At 40.7% G+C, this 21,744-nt stretch overlaps 1 protein-coding gene and 1 non-coding gene across 4 annotated transcripts in view; both read left to right on the forward strand.

Annotated features, from left to right (window-relative positions):
* The window catches only part of Cul2 (cullin 2), a 91,558-nt gene extending 70,998 nt beyond the window's left edge, over nt 1–20,560 (forward strand). For all 3 annotated transcript variants that reach the window (XM_042686091.1, XM_042686090.1, XM_042686089.1), the window contains exons 17-21: nt 4,615–4,681; nt 12,047–12,249; nt 15,592–15,693; nt 17,310–17,426; nt 18,891–20,560. In XM_042686091.1, the coding sequence (XP_042542025.1) occupies nt 4,615–4,681; nt 12,047–12,249; nt 15,592–15,693; nt 17,310–17,426; nt 18,891–19,022 (621 nt within the window). In that variant the 3' untranslated portion in view covers nt 19,023–20,560. The remainder of the gene's footprint in view (nt 1–4,614; nt 4,682–12,046; nt 12,250–15,591; nt 15,694–17,309; nt 17,427–18,890) is intronic.
* On the forward strand, nt 13,051–13,155 carry LOC122113353. The gene has a single exon (XR_006148432.1). It is a non-coding gene; the product is annotated as a small nucleolar RNA U13 (small nucleolar RNA).
* Nucleotides 20,561–21,744: the final 1,184 nt, after the last annotated feature.

Below are 21,744 nucleotides of genomic sequence, written 5' to 3' on the forward strand. Positions count from 1 at the left end.
AGTTCTTTGTCAAAGGGTATCTATTATTCTTAGTAAATCTTTTTCTAAGCAGTTTGCTTTTTTGTTGTTGTTTACTTTTTGTGTTACTAAGCTTTGACTCAGGGTTTCAGGCTTGATAGGCGTGGAATCTATATGATTTGAGCTATATCCCAACCCCTTTTGGCTGGTTATTCTTTTGGTTGTGGGTTTGTTATTTGTTTTTCCCCTGTGCTGGTACTGGAGCTTGACTCAAGGGCATGGTTATTATTCATTAGCTTTTTTTTTTTTTTTTGTCAGTCGTGGAGCTTGAACTCTGGGCCTGGGCACTGTCCCTGAGCTCTTCAGCTCAAGGCTAGCACTCTACCACTTTGGAGATAAGAGTCGTATGGAGTTTACTGCCTGGGCTGGCTTTGAACTGTGTTCCTCAGATCTTAGTCTCCTGGCGCTTTATTTTTAGCCTTTTTGTTTGAGTCTGGTACTCTACGACTTGAGCTACAGCTCCACTTCCGGCTTTTTGGTGGCTAATAAAAAAAATAAAAATCTCACGGACTGGGCTGGGAAGGTGGCTTAGTGGTAGAGCGCTTGCCTTGCATGCCTGAGGCCCTGGGTTGGATTCCTCAGCACCACATAAACAAAAAGAAAAAAAAGCCAGAAGCAGCTCTGTGGCTCAAGTGGTAGGGCGCTAGCCTTGAGCTGAAGAGCTGAGGGACAGCGCCCAGGCCCAGAGTTCAGGCCCCACGACCGGACCCAAAACAAAAGTCTCACGGACTTAACTGTCTCACCTGGCTTCAAACCACAATCCTTAAATCTCAGCTGGGATTAGCCACCAGTGCCTAGTTTGTTGCCCCTATGTCAGACCCTTTTTGTTTTCCCTGCCCTGGGACTTGAATTCAGGGGCTGGGCACTGTCCATGAGCTTATTTTACTCAAGGTGAGCACTCCATTTTCTGCCATTTGGTAGGTTGTTGGAGATCAGAGTCACATGGACTTTCCTGCTTGGACTAGCTGTGGACTGTGATCCTCAGATCTCAGTCTCCTGAGTAGCTAGGATTACAGGTGTGAGCCACTAGTGCACAGCTCTGTTCACTTTATTTTTTACGCCAGTTCTGAGGCCTGAACTCAGAGCCTCTTGCCCTTGGCTTTCATTTTTTTTTGTGTGTGTGTGGATGGGTCCGTCATGGGGCTTGAACTCAGGGCCTGGTGCTGTCTCTGAGCTCTTTTGTTGAAGGCTAGTGCTCTACCACAGTCCACTTCTGGTTTCCTGCTGGTTTCCAGGCCTTTCTTGCCTGGGCTCGTTTTGAACCATGATTCTCAGATCTCAGCTTCTTAAGTAGCTGGGATTACAGATACGAGCCACCAGCATCCAACTGGATCTTGGCTTTCTTATTTATGTTTGACATGCTACCACTTGGATCACACCTCCAGTCCAGCATTTTGTTCATTAGTCGTAGATTGTGTCTCCAATTGACTTTTCTGCTTGGGCTTGCATTGAACCAAGGTTTTTGTTGTTGGCTGTGGGAACCAGGAGCTGTCCCTGAGCTCTTTTGCTGCAGGAAACACTCTTACTTTTAGCTGAAGTAGTACTAGCCAAAGTGCCCCTTCTTGTTTTCTGGTGGTTAATTGGAGATAAGAGTCTCTTGGCCTCTCTAGTCTGTGCTGGCTTTTGAACTTCAGTCCTCAGATCTCAGCCTCCTGAGTAGCTAGGATTATAAGCATGAGCCACTAGGGCCTGGCTTGAACCAGGATTCTCTGGGTCTCAGCCTCTCCTAAATAGGATTACAGGCATTGGCAACCAACTCCCAATTTAGCCTATTTTTTTTCTAGATTTTTAAAAAATAATATTCAGATTAAGTGATCACATAAATTTCACAATATTGTAGGATAGTGATACTTAAAGTCACAAACACATTTTAACCTTCACAAGGCAAATTATCATTATCTTGGTCTATAAAGTTCTATAAGCTTTGACAATACAACTTATTTCTTTCCTTTTGGGTGATATGTACATTTCTTTCCTTTTGCTTAGTGTTAGCTGTTCCCTCTTTCCCTTTCATTCCTTCCCCTTATTTATTTTCAAATGAGAAATTTAGCCAACTTGTATTTCTCTCTAATACAATTTGATAATGAGATTACTGAATGCTAGAGCAAAGCCTTACAACTTGGAATTATCAAATAAGTCATCAGTAATCCCATTTGGAGCTGTGTTGAAACCAACAGGACCTGGGACAAGGCAGTAAAAGAGACTGGACTAGGGGCCCTGTAGCCTTCAGCCAACTTCAGATCCCAGTGTTCTACTAACCAAAGTTTTTATTGCATTTCAAATAGGGAAGTATGTGCAAAAAGTAAGGTATAAGCATCAACAAGTGACAACATTTTAAAGATACAGTTACTCATTTTTAAACTTTTATTTTGCTTTTATCCCCAATTAATTTTCAGGGATTATTGATAAAATTTTAAATGTAAAATTCTGAATTGTAAATTATGGCAATTGGATTTTATTGCTACTCTATGGTTATTAGTCAAAGAGACTTCTAGGACCCTCTGCAACATGTCTTGATTGGCTTGTTTGCTTAAGAACCATGCAAAACATCTTAAATATCCCAGGTGCCAGTCATCGCCTATTAATCACACAAAGGGTTTGGTGGATGTGCTGGTGGAGGATGCCGTGCCAGTGGAGGGCAGAGATACTCAACTACTGAACTTCCCAGGACAAGCCAAGCTTGGACTAATCTGCTGAGGGTGGCTGAGTCTCCTGATTAGAGCTGTAAACTTGGGATGTAAGGACGATACATGGTATAGCTGCTAGGTCGTGTTGTTTTATTTAAATTTCTTAAAAATACAAAAGGTAAAATTTGAGAGAGAAAGCTTTAGTAGGTATGTTTGAACACCATGCTAAAGCTATATCCTGTCTCTGAACTACGATGTGATACAGTTTTTTCTTTTTGTTTTCAATTTTATAAAGAAATCTTGAGGGTTTTTTGTTTTTTTGGTTTTTTGTTTTGCTTTTTTCTTTGCTAGTCCTGAGGCTTGAACTCAATGCCTGGGCATTGTCCCTGAACGTTTTTTGCTCAAGGCTAGTGCTCTGCCACTTCTTGGGAGTCTTAGGGACTTTTCTGTGTAGGCTGACTTTGAACCACAATCCTCAGATCCTAGCCTTCTGAGTAGCTAGGCTTATAGGCATGAGCCACAGGTACTTGGCAGCAATGTAGTTTTTATAAAAAGTCTTTTTTTACTTTTTATTTTCCTACATATACTACTGTATACTGGCTCTTTTTTTTAGGGTGAAGGAGAACAGTGGTGATGGGGCCCTGTGCTAGCTCCTAAAAAACTGTGAACTGTGTCCTATTAAGACTTCATCCTGCCTGACTGGAGGTATGGCTCTAGTGGTAGAGCACCTTGCTAGAAAGTGTGAGGCCTTGAGTTCATTCTCTGGTTCCTCCAAATGAAACTTCTGTTGCATACCCACACATTCAATCCAGAGAAGCTTTTAAAATGTTACAACTACATTAAGGAATGTTAAATTTAATTATTCATGAGAATAGCAACAAACGAGTATCCCCCCAAAAAAGTACTCTGAACTCCAAGGCTTTTTAAAAAAAATTATTAAATCATAGGCAGCCACATATAATAATCAACTTGTCACTTTGGCAAAGGGTAAGGGATGAGCAATGAAGATATGGTTTATATTTTCAGGCCAAATGTATAGGTTTGTTTTTAGTCAGGAAGTAGGATTTATAAAGCCAAATTAACATCAAATGATGTCATATTGAATTTATACAATAAAATTAGATTTGTAAATGTTGTGGTATTATGGAAAAACTACAAGGTCTGATGAAAAAAGCTAGGATAGATCACTGACATGCAGTTGCCATTTCCCACAAAACAAAAATAATTCAGGAAGATAAATTACCTACAGTGTGTCTGTTTGCTTTTGGGTGCCAAGTTACCCTGCCTTTTTTTTTTTTTTTTTTTTTTGTCTAGAGTGGCCACTAGTATTCTGGGCTCCCAGGAACCCTTGGTCTAAGCCTTCAGATTTACTGGGGACTATTGGCCACTCTTACCATGTTTGTAATTGATTTCAATGTGAATGTACAAATAAGGACCTCTATAATCAAGGCGCTCCTATCCCAGGCATAGAGCGTTAATTTGATTTTGTGAAGATTGCTGGTTGTTTTAAAACTGTGTGCCAGTACATTCAAGAAAATTTGGGAAGCCAGTCACCGGTGGCTCATGCCTGTAATCCTAGCTACTCAGGAGGCTGAGATCTGAGGATCAAGGTTCAAAGCCAGACCAGGCAGGAAAGTCCCTGAAACTCTTTATCTCCAATAAACCACCAGAAAACCGGAAGTGGTGCTGTAGCTCAAGTGGTAGAGTGCTAGCCTTGAGCTGAAGAGCTGAGGGACAGAGCTCAAAGAGTTCAAAGCCCATGACCGACAAAGAAAAAAAAGAAAAAGAAAAAAAAAAGAAAATTTGGGATAATACTCCTTATGATCTTGGTCAGGGACTACAGACATTTTCTTACCTGTAAGTTGACAAGGTATAGTAAATGGAAGTGTCATGAACATACCTTTGCAGTATGCTGATAACTAGGTAAGTTATATACAAGCTGAACACAATTTTCTTTCTTTTTTTGCAGTTTGAATTATTTTATAGCCAGCATTTCAGTGGAAGGAAACTTACATGGTTACATTATCTCTGTACAGGTAAAATGCATTTAATTATAGTTGATTTGATGAAAGTTATACTTGTGTTTGTTTCCTATAGCCTAATTATAATTATAGTCTTTTCTTCTCCATCTGCCTTTACCGTAGAAGCAATAAGTAATGACATTCAGTTACAGCATTTTTCTTCAGTGTATTTTAAACTGTGCTGCTTTTTATTTGGTCGGTTGTGGGGCTTGAACCCAGGGCCTAGGTGCTGTCCCTAAGCCTCTTTATGCTCACAGCTACCACTCTACAATTTGAGCCACATCACCACTTCAGTTTTTGAGTCTCAGAGGGAATTATTATTATTATTTTTGCAATTGTGGGGCTTGAACTACCAGTGCCCTGCACAAACCACTCTTTATTGACGTTAAAAATTTATTTGGGCCAGGCGCCAGTGGCTCATGCCTGTAATCCTAGCTACTCAGGAAGCTGAGATTTGAGGATCATGGTTGAAAGCCAACTGGGGCAGGAAAGTCCCTGAGACTCTTATCTCCAATAAACCACCAGAAAACCGAAAGTGGTGCTGTGGCTCAAGCAGTAGAGCACTCGCCTTGAGCTGAAGAGCCCAGGGACAGCACCCAGGCCCAGAGTTCAAGCCACACAAAAATTATTTGGAAATAGAGACTTAATGGGTCACATACTCCTACAAGCCAAATGTCTAAATAGTCTGTGTGGGGCTGGGAAGGTGGCTCAGTGGTTGAGCGCTTGCCTTGCATGCCTGAGGCCCTGGGTTCGATTCCTCAGCACCATATAAGCAAAAAGAAAAAAACCAGAAGTGGCGCTGTGGCTCAAGTGGTAGAGCGCTAGCCTTGAGCTGAAGAGCTGAGGGACAGTGCCCAGGCCTAGAGTTTAGGCCCCACAACTGGACCCCCCAAAAAAAATAGTCTGTATATCTTCGGAAGTTTGAACAACTATTATTGTATCATAGAGAGACAGAGCCATTGGGATTTTGTCATACTATAATGAACTGCAGTAGTACTTTTTTCCAAGGAAGTTCCAACTTCACAAGTTTGCAATTTGAGAAACCCTAGTCATAATCTGATAATTTATTTATTTTTTTGTTTCTGCAGTAGTAGGTCCATGTTTTGACAGTAGATTTAACACTCCCCTCCGCCCCTCCTTTTTTTTTTTTTTATCGGTCATGGGCCTGAACTCTGGGCCTGGGCGCTGTGTCTCAGCTCTTCAGCTCAAGGCTAGCACTCTACCACTTGAGTCACAGTGCCACTTCTGGCTTTTTCTGCTTATGTGGTGCTGAGGAATCGAACACAGGGCCTCATGCATGTAAGACAAGCATTCTACCACTGAGCCACCTTCCCAGCCCTTCTTTTTTTTTTTTTTTTCTGTGCTGATTCTCAGGCTTAAAATCAGAGCCTAGGTGCTGTCCCTGAGCTTTTGTGCTCAAGGCTAGCTCTTTTTTTTTTTTTTTTTTTTGTCAGTCATGGGGCTTGAACTCTGGAATTGGGCTCTGTCCCTCAGCTCTTCAGCTCAAGGCGAGCGCTCTAGTACTTGAGCTACAGCGCCACTTCTGGTTTTCTGGTGGTTTATTGGAGATAGGAGTCTCATGGTCTTTCCTGCCCAGGCTGGCTTTGAACCGAGATCCTCAGATCTCAGCCACCTGAGTAGCTAGGATTACAGGCGTGAACCACTAGCGCCTGGTAAGGCTAGCGCTTTACCACTTGAGCTACATATTCACTTCCAGCTTTTTGCTGCTTAATTGGAGATAAGAGGGTCACAGATGTTCCTACATGGTCTTGTTTTGAACCTTGATCCTCAGATTTCAATCTCCTGAGTAGCTAGGAGGTGCCCAACTATTCTTTGCCAAACTTCAAAAAGTACAGTTAAGATTACTTGTAATCTTCTTGCCTTAGCTTCCCAAGTGTTGGGAATACAAGTAAGTGGGGGTAGGGAACAGTGGGTGGGAGGATGGCAAGCTGGCAAGCTAGAGAAGCTTAGTGAGAATTTGGTGTTTTGTTGAATTTAATTTGCTTCTATGCTTCCTATCTCTTTTTTTTTTTTTTTTTTTGATCCGGTCGTGGGGCCTGAACTCTGGGCCTGGGCACTGTCCCTCAGGTCTTCAGCTCAAGGCTAGCGCTCTACCACTTGAGCCACAGCACCACTTCGGCTTTTTTCTTTTTGCTTATGTGGTGCTGAGGAATCGAACCCAGGGCCTCAGTCATGCAAGGCAAGCGCTCTACCACTGAGCCACCTTCCCAGCCCCCTGAGTATCTATCTTGTAGAATTAAACTCTGATTATTCTTATTACTTCAACAATAATTACTATATCTCCTAAAGTAAATATGAGAGGCTCAACTTTTGATGCTTAAGTAATTGTATATAGTAAGAAGGAATTTATGTATATAGTTTTAGCTCATTGCTTACTAGATTTGTAACCTTGAGTAAATCACTTCTGTGTCTGGTTCCTCATATAATCATTTACCAACAGAACATTTTCAGTGTCTCACGAAATTCTTGTCTCACTAAACTCTTTGTCTCTGAAGAAGACAGAAAAGTAAGTAGTAATAGCACAACATTTTGTTGTATATGATAAGAGGCAGGCCTAACTTGGTCTAGGGTCACACAGAATGGTGGTGGCAAACAGTACCAAGGAGGATCCCAGGCACTAGTGGTTCATACCTGTAATCATAGCTACTCAGGAGGCTGAGATCTGAGGATCAGCGTTCAAAGTGTCCTGGACAGTAAAGTCCAGAGAACTTTTATCTCCAATTATTCACTGAAAAGGCTAGAAATGGAGATTTGGATCAAGTGGTAGAGCATTAACCTTGCACAAAAGCTCAAGGACAGTGCCCAGGTCCTGAGTTCAAGCCCCAGGACCAGCACAAAAACAATAACAAAAAAATCCAAAAAGAAATAGTACCAAGAAGGAAAGGCTTCTTGGTAGATAACTTCTAAACCATTTGCCAGAACCAACAGGACTGATGACAGGGAAGGAGAGCTTGGACTATGTATTAGTAATGAGTAGAAGCCTTTTCAGAAATGAGCAATCTAGGGGCTGGGAAGGTGGCTCAGTGGTAGAAGAGCTTGCCTTGCATGCCTGAGCCCCTGGGTTCAATTCCTCAGCACCACATAAGCAAAAAGAAAAAAGCCGAAAGTGGCGCTGTGGCTCAGGTGAGTGCTAGCCTTGAGCTGAAGAGCTGAGGGACAGCGCCCAGGCCCAGAGTTCAGGCTCCACGACCGGACCCCCCCCCCCCCCCAAAAAAAAAAAAAAAAAAAAAAGGAGCAATCTACAATATCAGAGGAGCAGATAGGGAGAGAAGACCTAGAAATTCCAACGGATGATGACTAGGCACTTTGGTCAGAATTACTCTTAGAGAACAACTTGGTGGGCAGATACAGATACCTGTTGAAGAGATCTTTCCAGACAATAGAGCAGAAACCCCCCTTGCCACGGTACTCAGGCACATTACTTTGAAAAGCCCAGGTTAAGTTGTTTTGTAGAATACTCATTGCTTGGATTAATACTTTTATATTTGTGATGCCTTTGTTTTCTTTTTCCTGTGAGTTCTGTGAAGTACATAGGTCCCAGGATTTGATTATATTTATATTCAGACTTAGTGTTACTGGCAGTAATACTTCCTAGTGCTTGCTTGGGAGTCGGTGGTTCATGCCTGTAATCCTAGTTACTCAGGAGGCAGAGATCTGCAGGATCTCTGGGCAGAAAAGTTTGCCAGACTCCATTTCCAAAATAATGAGCAAAAAAGCAGGGATGAAGGCCTAAATTAGTGGTAGAGCACCAGCCTAATAAGTATGAGGCCCTAAGTTCAAACTCTATATCAAGCCCCCCCCAACTCAAAAACAAAAGAATACTTCTGAATACTTTGTAGTACTTTTTTATACTTTATTGCATTGCCTATATTGGCATGTAAACTCAGATTCTTTAACCATGAGACATGGTGAATATGACCATGAATGTAAGGTGCTTACCACCAGACACCTGCATTTTATTTTATTTTTTTGGTCCATTGTGAGGCTTGAACTCTGGGCTTGGGTGCTGTCCTAGCACTCTTCAGCTCAAGGCCAGCGCTCTACTGCTTGAGCTATAGCACGGCTTCCGGTATTCGAGTGGTTTATTGGAGATAAGAGTCTCATGGACTTTCCTGCCCAGGCTGGCTTTGAACCGTGATCCTCAGATCTCAGCCTCCTGAGTAGGTAGGATTATAGGCGTGAGCCACTGGCGCCTGGCTGATACCTGCATTTTAAAAAGTCCTCTTTCCTTGTTTCAGTTAGGGAATCTGAGTCAGACATCACATATAAATACCCTGTTCCAGGAACAGGCTTACCTAATATATCCTTGACTGGCTCAGGTATTTTGCTACTGGTTGGGAATGGCAATATCTATCATTGCTTAAATGTTATTTAGGTGACAGATAATCTGTAAGGAAGCTCTGTAAGAGCAGGGAGATGACAGGAGGAGTGCCTTGAAACTTGCAAAAATTAGACTAGTTATTTGCATCTTGAACTGTGTACCTGTGCACATGTGTACTTGTATTAGGACTTGTCTCATATAGACATTTTATGCTCATGGCTGGCTTACTACCACTTGAGCCACACTTCTACTTCCAGCTTTTTACTGGGTAGTTGGAGATACAAGTTTCATGGATTTGTCTGCTCTGCCCTATCTTTTTTTTTTTTTAACCAGTCCTGGGGCTTCAGCTCAGGTCTAGGTACTACCCCCGAGCCTCTTTGTGCTCAAGCCTAGCACTCTACTGCTTGAGCCACAGCACCACTTCTGGCTTTTTTCTGGGTAATTTTATTGAGATAAGATTTTCATGGATTTTCCTGCCTGGGCTGACTTGGAACCATGACCCACATATTTCAGTCCCCTGAATAGCTAGGATTACAAGTGTGAGCCAACAGTGCACAGCTGTCTGCTGTGTAGAGGGAGGTTTCAATTCAGCATGTGAATGTATGAGTATAATACATCTTGATAATGTCACCCCCTCCTTGTTCTCCACCATCTCCTATTTGTCTTTTCATGTCTTTTGTCATAGCAAGTTATGTTAGCACTCTTGTCATTTCCATTTTGTGTTTCCCTGGCAGTACTTAAGTGACTCATTCAGGTTGGGGGTTTCCTAGCTGTGTGCTGATGGGAGCAGGAGGAGCTCCCATTTCTGATCCATGAAAATTTATTGAAAAACAGTATGAAAAGACACAATAGAAAATGAACTATTTCTTCCTATTTAAGGACTGTAGAATGAACTTAATGCTAGACAAATGTCACTTTGGTCTGCTGTTGCATCATGACCTAACACTGGGTTCTGTGGGGAAGAACACTCATTTCTGTGCCTAATGCATAGTAGTGTATTTCTCTGGTGCACCCTGGCTACGGGTGCCCTGGAGGCACCTGGCACTTGATGCTTAGTTAGACTTCTTTCCTACATGTGATTGAGTAGGCGTTACAGAAATGTTAAAATGCAATCTGTATGTCTTGCTTCTTACCACATTTTCCAAACTTGTAATGATAATTTTTTTTTTTTTGGTCCAGTCGTGGGGCCTGAACTCTGGGCTTGGGTGCTGCCCCTCAGCTCTTCAGCTCAAGGCTAGCACTCTACCACTGGAGACACAGCGCCACTTCTCCCTTTTTTCTTTTTGCTTATGTGGTGCTGAGGAATCGGACCCAGGGCCTCATGCATGCAAAGCAAGCACTCTACCACTGAGCCACCTTCCCAGCCCCCTGTAATGATAATTTTTATGTACACTATTGGAGTTGGATATTCTAGTTCATATGTTAAACCCTCTATCATGTGATTTCAGAAATTGAAAATGTCTCTTAAGTGTTCCAATCCAGATCATTCTGAAAAATGTTTCTAAGCATCACTTTCATGAAAGCTTAGATACAAATGATAATATTAATAAAGTGAATGTAGGAATCTGTACGATAATTCTTTAAGACCTTTAATTATGTGATGAATAAATAAACTTGGAAGTGTTGAGTCAGCATTACTAATTATTCCAGAGCTGTATGTGGCCTCTGGGAGTCATTTCATATAAAATACAGCTTCTTTGAGTTAAAATGAAGAGTTTAAAAATCAAATCTTGCCAGGCACTGGTGGCTCATGCCTGTAGTCCTAGCTACTCAGGAGGCTGAGATCTGAGGATCATGGTTCAAAGCCAGCCTGGGCAAGAAAGTCTGTGAGACTCTTTATCTCTAATTAACCACCAGAAAACCGGAAGTGGCCTTTTGGCTCAAGCGGTAGAGCGCTTACCTTGAGCTGAAGAGCTGAGGAATAGTGCCCAGGCCCAGAGTTCAAGCCTCATGACCGACCAAATCTCATGCTGGTTTAATTTATATTCCATTAAATAGTCCAGTGACACAGGCTATGTGTATATATTTGTATGAGTGTGCACGTGCATGTGTTGTAATCAATAACCACAACTTCACCCTTTAGGAAGTTGATTTTTTTTTTTAATGCTGGTCCTGGGACTTGAACTTTGGGCCTGGGCACTATTGCTGAGCTGCTTTTGCTTAAGGCTAGCTAGCACTCTACCATTTGAGCCACAGCTCCACTTTGGATTTTTGGTGGTTAATTGAAGATAAGAGATCCACTAGCTTTCCTGCCTGGGCTGGCTTTAAACCTTGATCCTCAGATCTCAGTCTCCTGAGTAGGATTACAGGTGTGAGCCATTGGAACCCAGTTCTTTGATCTTTTTAGTGTTTTAGAAGGTGTACATATTTGTGATCCTGTTTGCTACAAGTTTTCCATGTGGTAAGGTCATGCAGCTGTCTCCATGGGAAGCTGCACATTAGTGGAATACCTAAAACCTGCAGATTTTCCTGCTCCCAGGGTAGTTTAAAATCTAGAATATTTTTGTAATACTGGACAAAAGAATGGGTCCACCCATTTGTCTCTCCTTCCTGTTTACCTCTAGAAAGTTGGAGATGAGAAAATTACATATGATGACATACCATTGTTAAATTTTGGCAGAATTATAGCTTAGACAATGCCCCACAAGCATTTTCCAGCGTACACCTCCCATATGCTTGAGCTTTGTTCAGATCCAACCAGGTAGAAAAATTGCTGGTTACAAGGCATTACTAGTGGCAAACGATCATCTCCCTTGTCTGTCTTCTACCTTGTTTAGCATTGTTCCTGCCTGACTAAGACTTATTAGTGTAACTTTCTTTTTAGGGTTTATACATTGTTTCAGCCCACTGGCAAAGATAGGATAGGTTAACTGTTTTACTGTATACTCAAAACTAGTAACATTCCTACATCCTGCAATCCAAAACACCACCGAATAATCCTTCTCTTGTTCAGGAAAACATGCTGAAATAACTTATGTAATTTTGAAATATTTCTTTGAATAGATGGCTTACTGTCTTAATTTTTATTTAAATTGTAGGTGAAGTTAAAATGAACTATTTGGGCAAACCATATGTTGCCATGGTTACAACATACCAAATGGCAGTTCTTCTTGCCTTTAACAACAGTGAAACTGTCAGCTATAAAGAGCTTCAAGACAGCACACAGATGAATGAAAAGGAGCTGACCAAAACAATCAAATCATTACTAGATGTGAAAATGATTAACCATGACTCAGAAAAGGTATGTGGCAGTTTTCCCAAGGAATTTTAAGCATCAATAGAAAAACTTTTTCATGGAATCTTTGTAGTAAAAACAAAAACGGGAGTGGGGAGGGTAGGTATTTGTCCTTTTTTTTTTTTGGTCGGTCTTGAGGCCTGAACTCTGGGCCTGGGCGCTATCCCTCAGCTCTTCAGCTCAAGGCTAGTGCTCTACCACTTGAGCCACAGCACCACTTCTGGCTTTTTCTGCTTATGTGGTACTGAGGAATTGAACCCAGGGCTCATGCATGCAAGGCAAGCACTCTATCACTGAGCCACCTTCCCAACCTTGTCCTTTGTGCTTTGGAAGGTGTGTGAATCAGCTATAGTTCTACCAGCTGGAGCTTCTGGAGTCAAAGAGAGCACTGCCTAAGTGCCTCTACTGGTTTCATTTATTTGTCCTACACTAGGATAGCTGACTGAAAACTTGTAAAAGGATTACCACCTAAAGATTCTGGGGAGTTTAAACTAGCCTCTCCCTCCACCCCCTGTTGTTTCCTCCATGTATTTAGTTGTTTAATAAGGTCCACATGTGCACATATTTTTCACGTGGGGCTCCATGCCAGATACTCTCAAGAACCTTAATGTTTGGTTGTAGTTAATCACCATGTATTTTTTAATAGCCTTCATAAGTATAACAAGCCAATTTTGTATTTCTTCTTTTCTTTGTGACTCTTTTTCTAGCAACAAGTTGTTGTTGTATGTCTTACTGCTAAATGATTTAAAAAACAAATGTGGGATGGATAATTTCAGATTATTGTACTTATAAGAAAAGATTCTTTTGATCCTTTTCTGGTTCATAAGCGTGATGATTGGGTTCTCACGCGCTTGTGTGATATGTGCCTTCCTCTGAACCTTGTTATGATGTGGGCACATTACCGGTCTGACGTAAAGGTCCGGTCGTGGGGCCTGAACTCTGGGCCTGGGTGCTGTCCCCCAGCTCTTCAGCTCAAGGCTAGCCTTCTACCGCTTGAACCACAGCACCACTTCCAGCTTTTTTTTTCCTGCTTACGTGGTGCTGAGGAATTGAACCCAGGGCCTCATACATGCAAAGCAAGCGCTCTACCACTGAGCCAACTTCCCAGCCCAAGAAAAGATTCTTATAAGTGATGTTTCATTTAATTTTTTTTTTTTGTAGTGAAGATAATATGGGAGTTTACTTGGAAAGGAATAGGCTTTGAATAGACAAAGTGGGTCATTTTAGGGAGAGAATGACCATTTCCCTTTTTTAAAATTTATTTATTTATTTATTTTTGGGTACTGATCTTGGGTCTTGAACTCAGGTGCCTAGGCACTGTCCCTGAGTTTCTTTTGCTCAAAGCTAGTGCTCTACCACTTGAGCCACAGTTCCACTTCTGTTTTTTTTTGGTGCTTAATTGGAATTATCATGGACTTTCTTGCCTGGCTGGCTTTGAACTGCAATCCTCACCTCTCAGCCTCCTAAATTGTTAGGATGACAGGCATGAGCCTGTTTCATTTTTATTGAGAAGATGATTGATTTTCTCATTTATTCATTTTCCCAGCATTCCTTTTTTTTAACCTTAACGGAACAACTGTAGATTGCAAAAGTCTTTTCTTAAAATTTCTTTTAATTTTCTTAATTTTGAGAAATTATTTTCTGTCTTCAACTCATAGCAGAATATTAAGTTCTTAATGTTGATATCTTAGTTATTAAAATTAGTTCATTTTATTGTTTAACAACTAAATGCTTTATCTTAAAACATAGCTTTGCCCAGATATTTACAAAAGACAATATAGAGTGCTTTCTTGTACTTTTCCTTACTAGAATTTCTTCGGTTATCTCTGAGAATTGATCCATCAGGCATGTGCTTCTTAATTAATCCTGCTGGTAGAGAAATTCTGCTGCAATAAGTCTGCCTTATTTGCAGATTAATTACATGCGTTTTGAACAAGCACCATTAAAAATAGTAAGAAACTTAAGAAGATGATAAAAATTTCAAAGAGCAGAAAATTCCAATTCCCACTCCTGTGTCACATGGCTCGGTATGCAGAGAAGCTCTGTCAGTTATTGTCAGGTGTTTAAATCATGGTATGAGCTGCTGGGTGTTTCCCAAATAGCAAGTGGTACCTACAAAGCAAGGTAGAAGTGAATGTGTTTTATTGAAGTGCTGAACTGCAAACCTGAGATTTGTTGATAGGTACAGTGTTCTTAGGAGAAACTGGGTGATGTTACATGAAAAATGAGTTCAGCATGGTCTGTGCATCGCAAGCATTGTAGGGTTTTCCCCCACCTCACTTTCCAGTGAAACACATACTGGTACAAACTAAGGGGTGATATAAGAGGCTTTTTTTTTTTTTTTTTGCCAGTTCTGGAGCTTGAATTCAGGGCCTGGACTCTGTCCCTGAACCTCTTTGTGCTCAAGGATAGCACTCTACCACTTGAGCCACAGAGCCACTTTCAGCTTTTTCTGAATAGTTTATTGAAGATAAGAGTTTCACAGACTTTCCTGCCTGGGCTGGCTTTGAACCACGATCCTCAGATCTCAGCTTCCTGAGTAGCTAGGATTACAGGCGTATACTGGCGCCCAGCTATGAGACTTTCTTAAACCTGTGGCAGAAATTGTTGTTCTAAAGAACAAATAAACCATGACTTGGAGGGTCAGTCTCATCATACGAAGGGTCATGGAGCATTAGTGCTTTGTGCTATTAGAAACAGAGCTCTCTTCTCTTCAGGAGATCTTCCTACTTTCACCCTCTGCAGTCCTGGGGACCCAGAAATATTTTGTTACTGCAGCATTTTTCTTCAGTGAATATATATCTTTTTGGTAATTATTTAAATTGGCTTATATGCGTTATGAGAAGGCTCCATGCTCACACTGTATTCCAATCCATTGCACCCCTCATTGTCTCCCTCCTCTAAAAAATAGCATCCCCCAAAGGTTTCTTTATTCCGTTTCAAAAAATGGAACAAGATTGGTTGGTGTTTTTTCAAAACAGGGCAATAGAAAAGTTGTAAGCCTTGATATTTTATAAAAATTATAATGTTAAATCCTATTCACTTTAATAAGCAAAGGTAGTGAAATTGCTTTAAATTATATTTAGATGTATTTCAGTAGTTGTATAAAGGAGTGACAATTGAACCAATCAGTTTTTGATTGTAATACATCTTGATCAATGTCATCCCTTTCATCCTTCCCTATCCCTCCCAAATGGAATTGCTTTTTGCTTGTTTATTAAGCAGAAAATGATTACTTCTACTGAAATTGAATAATCTTCATAATGTTAGAGATGATGAGTTTAGTTTTATGCTTGATCATTTCATATATGCAGTAAATTATTTTTGTAAATGTATTTTTAAATTTAGGAAGACATCGATGCAGACTCTTCATTTTCATTAAATATGAACTTCAGCAGTAAAAGAACAAAATTTAAAATTACTACATCAATGCAGAAAGACACACCACAGGCAAGTGCTTTTGAATGCTTTTTGTTTTGGAAATATTTAAATATTGAACTTTATAACTTTCTAAGTCCAGTTTATGCTGAAATGATACAAAGTTTTGTACATGCAGATTAATAATATGGTGCATCTATGCTGGTTTATTCTTTGTATTTGGCAACCTTGATGTAAGTAGAAATCTTTGCCAGTGATGTAGTTTTTAAAAAGGAATGATTTGGGCTGGCCCCCGTGGTTCACACCTGTAATTCTAGATACTCAAATTGGTAAGATTTTAGGATTGCTGTTTAAAGCCGTCCTGGGCAGGAAAATCTGTGAGACTTTTGCTTCCAATTAACCACCAAAAAAAAAAACAAAAAAGCTGGAAGTAAAGCTGTAGCTCAAGCTGTAGAGTGCTAGGCTCTGAGAGAGGAGAAGAGAAAGAGGAAGGGAGGAAGAGAAGAAGGAAGGAAAGGAGGGAGGGAAGGAAAGAAAAAGAGCGAGGTTCTCAGTGACAACCCAGGACAAGCACTAAAAACAAAAAAGGAAAGGAGTGGCTGAGCTGGTGTGAGTAGTTCTTGAGTCTTTTAGTTTGGCAGAGATGATTGCTTTGGTGGGGGACAGAGTGTGCCACTGGCTCCTGTGTTCAGTCCCGAGTCTCAAGGTAGAATATGAAGGCATATTAAATACCATTCTCTTTCCAAGAACTTGTTGTCCTGCAAGAGACAATACTTGTGCATTCATTACTGTGAACTTTGAACTCTACAGTGATTCTGCAAGCTAAAAAATAATAATCAGTATGCATGGATTGGATTAGGCCCCAAAGCTCCCAGGGGATCCCTGCTCCTATTCCTCTGCCTTGCTTTTCTGTGCTTCTCAGCTTTGTGGAGATAGCTTCTTTCTGTCCCATTCTTCCTGGTAGCAGCTCTGAGCCAGACAGAACTCAGCCCCGCATAGCCCCAGCCAGTTTGCACTCAGGACCTGTCACTGCACTGGCTGTAATCATATCTAACAGCATTGTGACACAGTTTGTAATCATTGATAGGTCTTGAAATTTATTGTTCTTCATTGCTAGCATCCTGCTTACTGTCATTTATATTATCCATATAGTTAATTATAGTAGTGTACATTTAAAAATAACCTAATACAAAATAAATGTAACCCAATGTAAGCATTGGTTATATGACATTAGACATAGCCTAGTATATAATATGATCCTCAGTTTAGGTTAAAATTTTTATTAACTCACTGGTAAATTTTAAAAAGTTCAATGATCCCTCCCCCACAGTATAACCCCTGCTTTCACTGTATTTGATGTCGGTATAATTTGTGGAGGGGAAGGGAAAAACAAATCGTTTAAATAGGGATACAGGTGGGCCCATTGCAACAATGAGATGTACACGTCTTTATGTCGAAAACGAACGAACGTTACAACTTAGGTGGGGGGTGTGGGGGGGGAGGGAGTATTGGGTGAGAGGGCAGGGGGAGGATGAGAAGGGGAAACAAAGGAGGAGGCTACAATGCTTGATAAGAAATGTACTCATTATCTTGCCCATGTAATTGTAACCCCTCTGTACAGTATTTTCACAAAAAAAAAAAAAAAGTTCACTGAGTGTCTTATCTACTATTTTTTGTGTATAAAACAGGAAATGGAGCAGACTAGAAGTGCTGTAGATGAGGACCGGAAAATGTATCTCCAGGCTGCTATCGTGCGTATAATGAAAGCACGGAAAGTGCTTCGGCACAATGCCCTTATTCAAGAGGTAAGAAGAGGAAGTCCTCAATACTTAAGGGAGGGGTACTGTTGATGCTAGGAGAACAGTACTCACATACAATTTCAGGGTTTAAAGTAAAATTTGCTTTGGCTTTTATTTAGAGATCTTAACCTAGCCAATTTATTGATCTCTTGTTTGTTTGTTGTTGGTCATGGGGCTTGAACTCAGGGCCTGGGTGCTATCCCTGAATTCTTCTGCTCAGGGCTAATGCTCTACCACTTTGAGCCACAGTGCCACTGGTTTTCTGGTGGATATTTGGAGATAGGAATCTCAAGGCTGACTCTCCTGCCCAGCCTACTTTTGTACCATGATCCTCAGATCTCAGCTCCCTAAGTAGCAAGAATTACAGGCCTGAGCCACCAGTGCTGGGCTTTGTTGTTGTTTTTTAATTATTTTAGTAAGGTTATATTTTCAAATAGAATAAAGTAGGGGAAAATGAGGAAAAAAGAGGAACATTTACTACTCTCAGGATACGTGAATAAAAACTCTCTTGACCAGTTATTGAAGGAAGCAGTCATTTTGTTCTGTATACAATTTCCTGAGCAGTGCAGAGGGCTTGGGATGTAGCAGCTCTTGTGGAAGTGACATTAACAGGGCACAAGTACACACAACTGAAGTACTGTGCAACAAAACATATCCATATAGCATGCACACACCACCATGGGTATGTGTATAGAAATCTTGATGTACAGATACTGGGAGCTGGTGCTAAAAGGGAATTTAAACTCAAAGAATGTTTATTTTGGTACATTACTTAATTTATAGTGTCATGAATTATGCACAGACATTATTTGATTTTGCCATATCTATATTCTGCACTTTTATTCCTTCACAATAAAAGCAATAGAATTTTGTCCCTTACTTTGAACAAAAAATATGTTTTTGACCTTCATGTCAAGCTGACTAGATCTGATTCTCTCTCTCCCTGTACCCTGCCTTGCTTTGTATAAACAATTTAAGAGTGTCCACAGTACTTACTCACTTGCTGTAGGAGGTTTACTCATTTTATCTTTTCAGTAGTTTAATTAATATAATTTCATACGTATCCTATTGAGCTATGGGCACCAGTGGCTCATGCTTGTAAGCCTAGCTACTTAGGAGGCTGAGATCTAAGGATCACAGTTCAAAGCCAGCTTGGGCAGGAAAGCCTGTAAGACTCTTGTTTCCACTTAAGCACCCAAAAAGCTGGAAATGGTAGAGCACTGGCCTTGAACACAAAATCTCATGACAGCCCCCAGGCCCTGAGTTCAAGCCCAGGACTGGTGTGTGTGTGTGTATACACAGACACATACACACACATACTCACACAAAATAATAGAGCTATTGGATTAGGTCTGTTTGTTGAAACATCTCAAAGCAGTTTGAGCTGCCTTTCAGCTGATTGGTTGGAAGTGGTTAGTTATAGTTGAATAATTTACAGTAGCTTGACTTCCTGTGTCTCTTACTATACAGGTGATTAGTCAATCAAGAGCTAGGTTTAATCCCAGTATCAGCATGATTAAGAAATGTATTGAAGTTCTCATAGACAAACAGTACATTGAGCGCAGCCAAGCATCCGCAGATGAATACAGCTATGTCGCTTGATGCCACTGTCCCCCATGTGGATATGAGAAGATCATTGCCATCACCATTCGGTGTGTTCCTGTGGGAAAAAGCAGGCCTGTGCCTCCATAATTTGGTCATTTGGCAGCCCCTGTTTTCTGCTGTTTACAACATCACCAGTGCCACGTCATGAGCGTCAAAGAAAATGCCTAGAGATATTTCCAGCTCATGTCATCACGACATTTCTTAAAACTTTATGAAAGAATGAGTGAAGTATTGCTGAAATGTGGAAATCTGGTTGGGTACCATGCTTTTTCTCCCCTTCACGTTTGCAGTTGATGTGTTTTTTTTTTTTTTTTTAATGTATCTTAAAGGACATAAAATAAGAACTTAAATATTGTAATATGACAGATAACCTAATAATTGTATCTACATTAAAATGACAAACATGATATTGCTGCTTGTCAAATAAAAAAATAAAGAAGTAGAATGCCTTTTTTTATGTGGTTGGAATATCAAGTTGGCCACAAAATAATACATATAAATGTTCATGAGTCATCCAAGCAGTGGATGCAATCTTAGTTGCTGTTGTTTTTGTTTTCTCAGTACTGTGGTTTGAACTCAAGGCCTTCTATTTTGCTAGGCAGTTGCTCTACAACTTGAGCCACACCCCGAGGCCTTTTTGTTCTCACTATTTTTGGACTGGCCTAGCTTGCTGTCCTTTTATTTATACTTCCCACTTAGTTGGGATGATGCACACACCACTATGCCCAGCTTTTATTGGTTCAGTTTTATTGGGGTCTCACCAGCTTTTTGCCCTGGCTGTTCTTCAACCGTGATCCTCCTGATCTCGGCCCCCCAAGTTTGTAGATGTAAGCCATTGAGCTTCCAGTTTTATTTCTTATCCGAGTAGCTTAATTCACTTGGACTTCTGTTAACTCCATGAAAATGTCCTGTCTGCATAAAGATGCATTTAGCACAAACATGCTTTATTTAAAGAGTAGAACAATAATACCCCTGAGTATTTTGCATATTGAAAATAGAGTTTCTGGTGCTATGCTATCATAGGAAAGAAGCAGGGGGGGGGAGGTAGGTAGTGACCTCAGACCTGGCATAGAAGGAACTTTCCATTCACATTTCATTCACATTTATCTTCTGTGCTCATGAAACATCAGTTCTGACCTAGAATGATAATGCTCACTCTGCCTCCCCTGAGTTGTAGAAAATTCTGTGATTTCACAGTTCTTTCCAGCTCGCCCTCTTTGTCATTTGTCCCCTTCCTTCCCCATTGTTGACAAGCAGGTTCAGTCTGCATGGCACACCACAACAGTGCTCCTTAGGGAGGATGTGAGATTCCATTACTTCATTTGGTCCACATCAGCAGACATGTTGAACACTTTGTTTGATCATGTTTCTATCTGCCCACAGTCCTCATAGCTTTACAGGGTTTTTTCTAACCTGGAATAAAGCGTATCTCACAACTATTTCACTTATGATACTTTTGTTTGTATCTTTAACAGATAGGCCTTATGAAAAACCAAACTACAACTATTCCCAGCAAATAAAGAATAATTACTTGACATCATCTCACGTGGTTCATATTTTAAATTTTTCTCGCTGTTGAAAAATGGGTTTTTATGATTGGTTTATTCAATTGCACTTTTTCTAACTTTGTCTCTTTTTTTAAGTGTTTTAAAAATTATTGAATTTATAATGACTTACTTGCTGTATTTCTTGCTTTACCTTTCCACCTGGAGAAGAAACAATGGCCAACCATATGATATTGTACATCCACTGTGAAAAAAGCAAAACCTTTGTTTTGATAACTTGCTAAGTTTTCCAGATTGGTTCCTTTTCAAAAGTCTTTATATTAAATTTAAGTCTTATCCTGGTATCTAATTGTCAAGAAAATATATTGAAAATGGACACAACCCTTGTGTTGAGGTCTACAGAAATGAGTTTTATCCACAGTGCTACCCTATTGAAGACAAGCTCCCACAAGGAAGAAGCAGGTATGCCCACCAAGACCCAGAGAATCACAGTGCAGAGCTGTGCGCATGCTTCCCTCCAGACAAGTGGTAAGAGCTGCATCTCCAGTCAGCTTGGGTGATTGGAATGTGCTGTGGCTGAGTGCAGATCTGGCAGGCTTAGCTGTGCACCACTTGGTGCTGTGGCTGATGCTGGGCAGCTTGGAAAAGAAGTGGCTGGTGACAAGGAGGGCTTTCCCACTCTCACAGAAATCATGTGAGCAAAATTCTCCCTTTTAAATGATTAATACATTTTACAGCCAATTACAGCTAGCCATTGTCAACGTGTCATCCTTTGTTTTGTGTCTGAGACTGGGATTCAGACTCTTGATTTGACACTCTTGCTCATTGACTGACCTTCTACAACCTGAGCCATGCCTCTATCCCTTCATCCTTTTCCTTTTGAAATAGTTTTTTTGTGTGTGTGTATGTGCTAGTAATGGGGCTTGAACTCAGTGCCTGAGCACTCTTGGCTTTTTTGCTCATGGATGGTATTGTACCACTTGAGCTACACTTCCACTTCCTGCTTTTTTAGTGGTTAAGAGTCTCAGTCTTTCTTGCTCAATCTGGCTTTGAACCATGATCCTCAGATCTCAGCCTTCTGAGTAGCTAAAGATTACAGGCCTGAGCCACCAGCCAGTGTAAACTCTTTTGAAATTACATATTTTTCATTGTACTGTAGATGGGGATTTATTCTATTGTCTAGTCCAATTACTCTAAAATTTACTTTTATAAAA

Source organism: Dipodomys spectabilis, unplaced genomic scaffold (assembly GCF_019054845.1).
Source record: "Dipodomys spectabilis isolate Male_0828 unplaced genomic scaffold, ASM1905484v1 ptg000096l, whole genome shotgun sequence".
Lineage (NCBI taxonomy): Eukaryota > Metazoa > Chordata > Mammalia > Rodentia > Heteromyidae > Dipodomys > Dipodomys spectabilis.